At 24.4% G+C, this 12,756-nt stretch overlaps 1 protein-coding gene across 1 annotated transcript; it reads right to left on the reverse strand.

Annotated features, from left to right (window-relative positions):
• Positions 1 to 7,267: 7,267 nt before the first annotated feature.
• LOC113854472 (UDP-glycosyltransferase 79B30-like) lies at positions 7,268 to 8,784 on the reverse strand. The gene has a single exon (XM_027485470.1). The coding sequence runs from the start codon at positions 8,734 to 8,736 to the stop codon at positions 7,363 to 7,365; it is 1,374 nt and encodes a 457-aa protein (XP_027341271.1). The 5' UTR covers positions 8,737 to 8,784; the 3' UTR covers positions 7,268 to 7,362.
• Between the last annotated feature and the right edge of the window lie 3,972 nt (positions 8,785 to 12,756).

The following is a 12,756-nucleotide window of genomic DNA, read 5'->3' on the forward strand; positions in this document are numbered from 1 at the left end:
GATTGGCCAAGTAAATGTTATCCTTTAATAAAGTTTATTATTAAAGTTATATATATATATATATATATATTATCCTTTAAAAATAATAAATATTAACGACAAAAATAATCAGTTAATAATAGTAAAAATTTATTAAAAAAATATTTATTATATTTTTATAACTTTAATATAATAATTGTGTATATTTTTATAAAAAAATTTATTTATAAATACTTAAACTCAGCTTTTAACAAAATTTAAAAATAATTTATTGAATAAGCGTGTAATGAAATACTATGGTGAGAAACCTGAAATAACTGAGAGAACAGAAAATACCATTAAAGCTCCTTAGTTTTTTACATGCAAGAAAAAGTCCAGCTTTATATCTAGCTTCCTGTATCTAATCACAACTTCCTAATTATCTCCAACAATTTTTTGAGTTTAGGGTTATTTTCTTCACGTTATTTATAATACCTCAATAAAAGGGAAGCTAACTATTTTGCATATTAGTAGAACGGTTAAATGGACCAGTTTTAATTGATTTAGTTCAAATTGTCATGATTTAAGGTTAAAAAGCCTGTATTACAAAAAGTTTATTAAATTAAAAAGTTCACAAAATTAAATGAGTTAGACTCACTCATGGAATAATTATTTTTTAAAATTTTAACTCACTTTTTTTTTTATAGAATTACTGTATGTTATCTTTTAAAGTAATTTATTAAAAATATTTATTTTATGTAATATTTTTATTATAAATTTATAGACCAATAAAATTACTTAACAAAAAAATTAAAAAATTTAAATTTGTATAATATTAAATATTTATAATAATTATTGTTATTAAATAACATTAATAAAAATATAATTATTTATTATTAAATTATTTTATAAAATTTTTAATTTTATTTATATTATTAATAATTATTAAATAATTGTAATAATTTTATTTTTTAAATATTATTTAAGTACAAACTATAAAATTTTTATATTATTAAAAATAATAAAAAATTTAATTTTCTTTTTTCTTAGAAATATTTTATTTATATAAAAACATCTTATGTTAAATAAATAAAGTCATATTAAATACGTAAAGTTGAAAATAAAAAGAAGTGTGATATATATTTTTTTTAGGTGTAAAATAAAGAAAATAAGTAAACGTAAAATTGTTAGATAGTTTTATAAAAATAAAAGAAATAAATTACATATTACATAAATGTCTACTAAAATTAACTTTTATGCAAAACAAAATCATTCAAAGTTTTGCATGTAAGAAGCTTTAATGATTCGAACTTATAGTAGGTCTTTAACAATTATTATAGTTGATTTTATTGCAATGTAAGATTCGAACTTATGATTGAGTTAAAGTGAAATAATCTCTTACCAAATGAGATTATTTTAAGTGAGTTTGGGTGGAGAATCATATTTTTAGTTTTTTTAGTTAAATTTGCCTACAAGTAGACTATGTTACGATTTTTTACAGTAGAAATATTACCTTCTATCTCCCTATATCTCTTAGCAAAAGTGTGGAAGTCTTCGGCACCTAATAAGGTTATGGTATTTAGTTAACAAGTTATTTTGAACTGTTTTTTTTTAAAGAAAAATTTAATTCAAAGAGATTTTAGGGATAAATTGGACAAGGAATATTGTGTATTTTGAAGTCATGACATAAAGACCTTCATCACCTCTTTTTCTCATGTCCATTTGCGATTCATGTGTGACAATAACTATACTTTTAGTTTCACTTGCCACCTCCGTCAACTTATTTTTTAAATGTACAAGCACTTGATTTTTCTACATGTAACTTTGTGTAATAAAATGTGAAAAAACTATTTTTGTGGTATGAATGATGGCATCATGGAGTATTTTGAAGTATATGAATGCAATCATTTTTTCACAAGCTAGTGTGGATCCAAATTTGGTGGTGGAGAACTTTAAACACAAAACATGGCTCACAATTACAACACTCTTCAACAAGTTATTTCTCCTATAATGTATGGTACTTAAAACCATTAGAAAGCCTCAAATTGATATTTTCCCAAAAATTATTACATGGATGCTTTGTAATGAGTTTATGTTTATTTTATGATTTTTAGTAATTTGTAATCCTCATAATTGCTCCTATTATAATTTTGAGATGAATACCCTTTATACCTAACATCAATAGAATTTTTTGTGCTTAACAAAAAAAAAAAGAATAATTATCCGTGTGCTAAATTAAAAAAATTTAATTTATTTTAAACCTTATTTATATATTATTAAATTAAATTGATTTTAAATTAAGTTCTAATAAATATAGCTGTATTAAATATTCAAACACATTAATTTGTATTGAAATATACTATAATTGACTTTTATTAAACTAAAATCTATTATAACAAATTAGTATGTGATATATTCAAATTATATTATATTAACAGTAAAATTTAGTATTTTAATTAAGACTAAAATTAATAAAACAGAAAATATATTTATGAATGAAATAAAATATACAATATTTATAAATAAAATTATTTGAGTATTGAAAAAAATTAATATTTTTAAAAGTTAATTAAAATAATAATTTTAAAAAATATACTATAATTATTTTCTGTTTTATTATTAAATTATAATGCAATAATTTAAAAGTTAATCATAATTGACTTTTTATAAAAATCGTCAACTTTTATTTTATTAAAATCAGAACATTTATATAAATATATTTAATTTGGAAAATATGCCTAATATATAATTTATTCTTTTATTTTTGTAAAAGTTCCAAAATTGCTACATAATGTATAGTAAAAAAACTTTATATGAAATAAAAATAAGAGAATGTGTATGTATAAAAATAAGCCAACATTATATCAAAAAAAGAAATAAGCAAAGATTTTTAGATGAATCTTTTTAATTTTTTAACTAAGAATTAAAATTTTATAAAATATGAACCTTTAAATTGAACGTTATCTTGATCTATTTCGTAAGAAATAGCAGTGTTTCGACTGGCGTTTAAAAAATAAATAAATTATATGTTTATGCCACTTATTTTTACATTTATTTTTTATTCCATGATTTATTATATCATTTTTTTCCTTATCTGTTTTTCTACACCATTTTAACCGTCAACTATTGAATGTGAACAATATAATTTTTCAATTGTAAAAACTTTGATTTTACGTTTTGGTACTGTGCAGTTGTTTGCCATCTGCTTTGGAATTTTATTTGAGGTGATTCGATGCTAATGGTGCGGTGGATGGCTTATATTTCTTGGTACAAATATTTTAGGATCAAAATCTTTTACCCTCAAAATTTCTGCATTCATAACTTAATGGTTGATTTTTTCCTTTTTATATTTTATTAATTTTTAAAAATATATATAAAATAAATAATATATGTTTATCTCTTTTTTTGTCATTTTAAAGTAAAAAAAATGGACTAAAAAATATTTAGTTAAAATTTATGTTTATCTTACTTTAAAAAGAGAACTACAAAAATTTATAAACAACAATTTTTTACATATTTGAATAAAAACTCTTAATTTCTTATATCTAATTATTTAAAATATTTCTTAACACTTTCTTTTATAATTAATTTGAATAAAAGATAACATGGAAAAGGCCATCAACATGTGGAACATTGATAGAGTAAAGGGTAATGAGATGTGGGCAGAGGTTGAATTGCTCTAACTTGGACTGTGTTCTTTTGGGGATGAAGAAAGAGATTTTGTGTCCTCTTTTGCAAATTTGTTGGAGAGGTGAAGAAATGGGATTAAGTGTCCTCTCACTCTTTAAATATATCAAAGCTAAAAACAAAGAAATATATTATTCTTTTAAAATAAAATTTACAATAATTTTTTTCAGCCACATTACATGTTTTATTTTTTCTTGTCGACTATAATTTATGAAATCACAAGTGTCTAAATTTATATATTATAAAATTTCATTGATAATTATAAAACATTACAAAATTTAATTTATTAATAATACTAAATATTATATTAAGAATACAATAAAACTAAATTCTAATATATATTTGTATATAAACTTGTTATATATCACATAATTTAATATTAATAATTTTTTAAAGTGTATTAAAAATAATTATTAAGTTAAAAGTTTAAATGTTTTATTAAAAATAAAAAATATTTAATATCTAAAAATCATAAAAATATTTAATTTATATTTTTATGATTTATCTTATATGGTTTTTAAATTATATAATTAAAGTTAATAATTACTTAAACGAAAAGAAACAAGAAATAGCATGTTATTATAAAACTTACATAAAATATAATAAGATGAAATTTAAAAAACTTGAAAAATTATTTATAATTCGGCGATGCTCTGAGAAATAACCATTATTCAGTGGTTTGTTGCAGCGCGTTGCACGTGCTCCAACTTTAAATTTAATGATAAAATTTGTGAATTTAAAAATAATTTATTTTAATAAGTTATGCCAACAAATTTATTAGAATAAATTAAAAATAATTTATAAAAGTTATAAATTATTTTATATAAATTTTTTATAAACTCTTCTTAACAAACTTAAAAAAAATTTAAATAATAAAATTTAATATTTATAACAAGTTACTAAACAAATTAATTTTAACAAAACTTACTCCCAAAATAACTTGATCTGACTTTCTAAAATTCTATATTTTATATTTAAAAGTATTTTTATGTAATATTTGTCATAGTGATTTGAATTTATTTTTTAAATTTACTTTTTATTAAATGTATTATATATTTTTAAATTTTTTATTATTTTAATATGAAATAAAATTATATTATTATTAATACTTTTTCAATAAAAATAGTTTATATAAAGTGATTATTCAAAAAGTATAAACAAACTTCATCTATAAATATATTATTTGTAATTAATATTTTGTAAGAACTTAAATTATCAAACAAACTATATTATATGATAAAACTTTTATGTAATATATTATAATATGATATATATTTAAAATTTTTAAACGTTCATAAATATTTGTCACTCGTGAGAGACTGACAATTATGTGGAAGAAGAGCGTAAAGTTTAGGCATAAAAAAATGTTATTTTCATTATTTATTAGTGTGAGGTGTAATACTTTAAATTTTTTATAAATATTATACTTAAAAAATTATATTAATTAAAAAATATAATAAATTATAAAAATATACTAATGTGAACTTATTTTCTAAATTCTTCATTTAAGATTTTTTTTCCTCTCATTCTTTTATATTATTTCATAAATAAAATTTTTAATTTTTTTAAAAAAATATTAATTTTCAAATAATAATATTTTAAAAAATTAAAAAATAAAAATATTAATTTTAAAATTATTTATATAATTAAATCTCCTTATCACTTTTCCTTTCCAATATTAAACATAATTTAACCTTCTTCTTTCCCTTTCCTTTCTTCTAACTCCAAATTTCCAAAAACAAAGCATGAAGACACTTCTTCATTTTATTTATTTCACCCCTTTCGTCGGTCGCTATCCTTTCTGGTGTCTATGTTCTGCCTTGCTTGATCATCCTATCAGTCATGGTAACAAAGACTTTCGAGAAGTGGAAAGAAAAAAGGGGGAAAAGTAAATATTGTGCGTATATGGCACGAAAAGGAAATCCGATTTCGCTGACACTCATTCTCTGGCTCCGGCTACCTACTGTGGTTTCCCTGAATTCCTCACCTCAGATCTCACTAAGAGAGTCGTCTTAGATTGAGAGAAGAAATCCTTCCCAACCTGAGATTCTTAATAGTAGGCTACATGCTTCTTGCCTGGTTCTGCGATCCATAGAAGAGAAGGGGATGGGATCTCTAATCGATGGATTAGTGTATGTTCCTTTCTTGTAGCTTATATCCTAAAAGTTTTCAAGAGTAGCACAAAATTTATTTTATATATTTTTGTATAGTACTATTTTACAGTACTTCTTTTATTAGATCACTTGTTCTTTTGTTTTTGTTTTTTTTTATCTCTTTCGTTGCTATACAATTTATTGTAAAAATATGAAGTAAGAATTTATTTTGAGTTTTTCTATTTAAATAATACAGTTTTAAAAGCTATTTCTGAAAATAAGGTTAATTAAAAATTATTTTTTTTAGTTTTTTCTTTTTCTCACATCTCTCAGTGTATTGGACCTTCGTGAGCATCAAATAATATCGCATATTTTAAATCGATCCTCATTCACTTAGCATGCATAGAAAGTATATCTTCTCCTGTAGACACACGATATTAATTTAAATATATTTAAATTTATAAATTTAAGATTATAAAATTTAAAAATATTTAAGATTTAAATTTAAAATATTTAAGATTATAAATTTTTTAAGATATTTAAAATTATGAGTATAATAATATTATCTTTAGTAATAATTAACACTAAAATTAAAATAAATATTTTACAGTTTCTAATAATAACTTTATAGAAATTTTTTAATTTTAACAACTCAGATAATTATAAATTTAATTTTATTTGTATGCATGTTATCTCAACTAAATTATTTTAACTAATTTTTTACTAAAAATTAATACTATAATTAAAATAAATTTTTATTATTCCAAATTTTATTTTAAAATTCATAATTTTATTTTTAATTTTATAACTCAATCAATTATAAATTTAATTTATATTTTTTTACTAAACTAATCACAACTTATTTTTTTTATTAACAGTTAATACTACAATTAAAATTAAATTCTTACAATTCTTAATTTTATTTTTTAAAATTCATAATCTTAAATATTTTTTTAAATTCTTAAAATTTTTAATTTAATATCACGTGTCAACATTTTACTTAGGAGATAATCGCATTTAAATCGATCTGAAACATGTGATACTGTTTTGAAAAAAATAAAAAAATAGTATTATTCATTACGCCTTTATTTTGGGATGGATCACTATTTCTGAACAAAAACACAATATACAACCTCGTTGAACTCGAGTCTTTACTAAAATGTAGTTGTGGCCACTAACTCTAACCTAGGATTGTCTAACCATGGTTATAAACTGTGAATTGGACCAAAATAGTTGGCCTAAAAGGAAAATATGCCCAGAAAATTGATAAAACATGAAGTAGTGTCTAAAAATCAAAAGGAGAAATTGAAGTTGAGAAGATATGGTTAACAGTTGTAAAACTAATCAATCAGTTCTGATACGAATTAAAATTAGCTTATGCTTGATAAGCCTACGTATATGACTTAATTTATTCCTAACATTTGCAGCCAATGAAACACAGAATTTAGATTAAAGCTTGAAGCTTATTACAAAGACTATCAATATAGAAAATATGGTTAGGAGTTGTAAAACTAATCAATCAATGCTGATACGAAATAAAATTAGCTTATGCTTGATAAGCCTACGTATATGACTCTTTTGAGTTAATTTATTCCTAACATTTGCAGCCAAAGAAACCCAGAATTTAGATTAAGGCTTGAAGCTTATTACAAAGACTATCAATATAGAAGGACTCTAAATTGTCGTCCAGTAACAAGTTCCTCACTTTTGCATGATTTGCTCTGACTTCTTGTCCAAGTTCATTACCATCATCCATCACACTCTTCACAGCTTTGCATACACTTTCTTTTGTGGACAAACCATCTTCTTCACCTTTCTCCACTTCCACCCCAACCTTCAACGATCTACTCAACAATCGTGCATTGAAGACATAATCAGAACCTAGGCGCGGTAAGAACACCAATTGACACTCACTTATAAGTGATTCTGTCAGAGAACCTGACCCGCAGTGTGTTATAAAGCACCCAACAGAAGGGTGCCCTAAAATCAATTGTTGCTGCACCCAACCATCATATACAACCCCTCTTCCTTGAACCCTTTCTTTGAACCCTTCTGGCAAAGCTTCTTCAATAGACTCAAATCCATTAGGAGGCTTAAGTGCTGCAAGAAATGGAAAACCAGTTAGTTCAAGACCAAGCAACAACTCATGAAACTGATTATGTTGCAAAGTGCTTTCACTTCCATATTCACAGAAAACAACAGAACCAGCCTTAAATCCCCCAAGCCATTCGATCCATTTTTCCTCTAAAGTAGAGTGTGGTGTCTCAGGTAAAAGAGGTCCTGAGAGAAAAACAGGCTTCTCAGATATATCCTCAAGATAATCCACATAAGGCCCTTCTATTTCCCTACAACCTTTGAACCCAATTGCATGTGAATTTTTTGCACCTATTGCAAAACGATGATGGAATAGAACACCACTTCCAAACTCCACTTTCCTAAAGGCAGCAAGGAATCGAGCTTCATGGGCATAAAGCTTGATGGAAGAATCAGGGAAACCCGAAGGTGGTTCAATGAGATCAAACTCTGTAAAGTCTCTTCCTTCGTTTTGTCTTTCATGTGATTGAAGGTAAGCGACAGTTACAGGACTAATTACTAAGTATTGGAAACACTTTATGCCTAAGCTTTGAGCCAAGTTTGGTAACCAAAATGAAAAATCAAAGAAAATAATTTGTGGCTTTATTTCCCTTAAGAGATGCTCCATGTGTTTCTCTGTTCGGTCCATGGCCGTGGCAAGAAGTGGAAACAAAGAAAAGGGTATGTCTGCAGTGGTGTCAGCATCATGAGGAAGGCCTTCAACGTGAGGAACTGTGATTGGAACAAAGGTTATAAGGTGTGGATGAAGGTTGAGATGTTGTATCTTGGTTTGTGCTCTTTTCGGTATGATGAAGGAGATTTTGTGCCCTCTCTTTGCCAACTTGTTGGAGAGGTGAAGAAATGGAGTGAAATGCCCCATGGCAAACCATGGATACATTGCTATGTGCAAAGGAGGGGCATCCATGGCGCAATGGGTGTTTGCGATGTTGAAAGGTTCTGGTAATCACTGCATTTAGGAGGCGAGAAATGCGGGAGTAGGTGAGAAAAAAATAATAAATTCCTTGAGTTGGTTGAAATGATAAAAAGTAATAATATTTTTATATTTTATATAAAGGCGTGAAGTAAATGCAGGTAATTTTATTATTATTATTTTCACTAATTCCAACAAACTACTAGTGGAATTACATCTGTTCTTTGATAAAGAAAGGGTAGGGTTCTTTGATAAATTTACAATAACACTAATTATTTTTTATTAATATATTTTTGTCTATATAACAATATTATGTATAATAAATAAAATGTTTATACTAGTTAACTAATTGAAATATAAAAAAAAACACATATTAACCAATAAAAGATTAAGAATATATATTTTATATTATTAACAAAATAAGTGAAGTATTTAATTTATATACTCTCTACTTTTTACATTTAACAATTCTATTATATTCATTTAATTATCATTTTAAAATTAATAAATAAATGTTTTTAAAATTTTGTGTTATTAACTATAATTATATTTTTAAAAATGTATTTTTTTTCAAAAAATATGTTTAAATTAAGGATATAAAAATTTTCAATGCGTGTATAATAACGTATTTAACCTTTTTTACAAATACAAACAAAAAATTTTCATAACCATTAATTGTCCAACAGATATATTATAACATTTCTATTTTAAGAAAACAATCTATCACCATGTGAATAGGATTAATGATTAGAATTTTTTAGATTTTATTAAAAAAATTATAAAATTTATAACTAATTTAATACAAGTTCAAACATCGTGAAATCATCAAAGTTTTCTTCCTTTAAATATTTATTATAATATAAAATTACAATCAAAATTGAAACATATTTAAAAAATTTATTAAGTCTCAATTCATCTCTACTGTTTTCATATTAATTTATTAAATAGTTAGTACATTAGAAAATTCATAATAAATTCATTTCTTGTTCAAAACATATTAGACTAATAAAGTTATTCTCCTTAATATGTCTATTTTATGTAAAAATACTTTCAAAATCAAACTATTTATAAACATCAATTCATGCTTTAATTCTTTAGTACATGTCACATAATAACATAATTTAAAAATAATACATTAAAAAAATTATAAACCATTCAAATCACTATCAAAATTCATAAGACCTGTGACATTATTTCACTTTGGATATCTAGTTTTTTTTTTAAATATAAGTAAAAATTTATTACATTTAAATTTCAGAATTAGTCCTAAACATCATATGTTACTTACAATAACTTACTTCTTAGAATTAGTTAAATAGAAAAATTATAAATATTTTATTTTAAATCTAAAATTCATAAAACTAGTAAAAAGAAATTTTTCTTATAATATTTATTTTCATGCCAAAATACTAATAAAATAACATGACTTATACCCTTTATAATGAAAATAGATTTCTCAATAACATGCACAAAAACGTTGTTATACAATAATATTTTGAGAAAATCATAAGTAATTCATTTTAACTCCAAATTAATCAAACTTAGTAATTATATTTTTCTTATGAAGTCTAATTTTATAAAAAAATAAAATCATACTTGAATTTTAAGATGAAAATAATTTAAAGTATGATGTTCTTAGAAAAATATTTACAGATAATAGAATATTAAAAAATTTATAACTATTTTATTTGAATTTCAAATCAAGTGAAACAAGTAAGCATAGTTCTATTAAAAAGTCTATTTTCATAAACAAATATCAATAAAATAATGCTATCAATTGATATTAAGAGAAAAATAAATCAAAGTACACTGCTTGCCTCGAGAATACTATTTTAATGCAACAAAAACTACAAAAAGCATAACTAATTCAATATAAATCACAGTAAAGTAAATTCAATGGAGAAATTCTTAAAATTTAACTATATTTATGAATAAAATAATAAACAATTATTTGTAAATATCTTCTCATATTTTACATTGTTTACACTTAAATCCTTATATTTTATATTAATTGTAAAAAGATCCTTGTCTCTAAATTTGGTAAGTCTTAAATTATTCAGTATGTCTCCCATGTGTTCAACGTCATTAATTCATGTCCAAATATGGTCCAAATTATTTTCATAGTCCTACCACACATGTGGTCAAGTGTCTTGCACTTTCAAGGTAGTTTTAGTCTAAGTCCATGATATTTTTTCCACTTTTAGGTTCAATCTTTGAAATTTATCTTTCAAAGTTTTCATCATATGTCCACGTAGTCCATGAGTTTTGGGGTCTTCATCAAAGTCAATTTTCATTTTTAATCCATTTCTTTTTTTAAAAAATTTTTATAAATCTTCAAAAATAGTTTAGAAAATCATTTTGACTCCAAAATAATTTCAATTCAAAAGAAAATCATGAATCCACCTTAGATAACATAGAAAAAAGTCACAAAATCATAGATTCACATGATACATGCAAGATTTTTATGCAACCTACGACATAACAAGTAAAGTTATCATCAAATACAATACACTTTATCGTTCTTAGTGATTTTCATATATTTACTTATTTCAATCAAACTTTTAATCATAGATTCATCAATAAATACAAATTTAACACAACCAAAAAGGTTTAAGGTTTCCCTTTGACTCAACTATTTAAATAAAGTATTCTCCTTAATTATGAAATGTACCTCCTACTTGGTATTTTTAGGTTGATCTTGGTTTGATCTTTAGATGATCCTTCTCCTCTTTCCTTTTTGCTCTTCTTCTTCTATTGTAAGTGATAATTGTATAAAATAAGTGATTTAAGATGGTGACTTGACCACTTTTCATGTTAAAAGTTAGATTATTTTGTTAAATTTCCTTTAAACTTGGAACTTTTATAAATACTTGTATATTTCTAGAAAAGAATGCAATTGTAGTGTTTTGATTCCTTTTTGATCTATTTTGTAGCTGGAATCAAATGAGAGACATCATTTAAAGTTGAATAAGATTGAAAAAAGTAAGAAAAAGAGCCGATAAAACATAAAGTTGCAGAAAAAGTGAGCTTCTAGAGGTTTCTTGCTGCAGCGAGGATGTGCCGCCGTAGCGAGAGTCCCTTGTGTCATTGTAGCGAGAAATGCCGCTGCAACAAGAAACAAACATAATGAACTAATTTTTATCTCTGTGTCTCGCTACAGCGAGGAGTTGCCGCTGTAGCGAGAGAAGTTTAAGCAGACCTGTGTAAAAGGTGACTTTTATGTTTAGAAGGAAGATTACTGTTTCATATAGATTTTCAGAGAGGGAGAGCGGCGCAAAGCAGAGGAAAAGAGTACGAATACTCATTTTTTATGTTCTACTCCGTTTGTATCTTTATTCTTGTTACTATGGTTGCTATGAGCAGTTAAATCTTGTATGAGATTGAATGTACATCTTCAAACTTGATGTATTCTCAGTAGTTTATATAAACATAATTGTTTCTTCTTCATTTCTATTGTTTTGGTTATTTCAATCCGTGTCAATGGTTGAATCTGTCTATTTGATGGTTTCTGGAGCTCAGATCTGAGTTATATATGAAAAATATTATTTAGATCTAGATTTGATTGAGATTACTCAATAACTAGTACTCTAAGAATAGATTTCAAGTTATTGATTGCTTTTAAATCCTGATTTTAATGCTGGATAATTTGTTAATTGTTTGATGAATCAGCATTTGAGGAATTATTTTATAACTGTATTTTCAAGGAATTGAAATATAGGACTTTCGTATTTTGCACTTCATGAGAGACAATCCAAACTAGAGTACCTTAGAAAAATTCATACAGATGTCAATGACCAATCAAAAGAATACTGAGGCATCCATAAAAAATTTAGAGACACAAGTTGGATAGTTGGCAAAACAGCTGTCAGAGCAGTAAACATCAGGACACTTCTCTGCCAACACATAAACCAACTTAAAAGAGCATTGCAAATTAATTACCACAAGAAATGGTAAGGAGATTGGAAGAGAGATTGGTGATCATTTGGCAAATGAAGAGGAGGTGAAGGAGAGAGA

This window comes from Abrus precatorius, unplaced genomic scaffold (genome assembly GCF_003935025.1).
Source record: "Abrus precatorius isolate BTA unplaced genomic scaffold, Abrus_2018 Scaffold11, whole genome shotgun sequence".
Lineage (NCBI taxonomy): Eukaryota > Viridiplantae > Streptophyta > Magnoliopsida > Fabales > Fabaceae > Abrus > Abrus precatorius.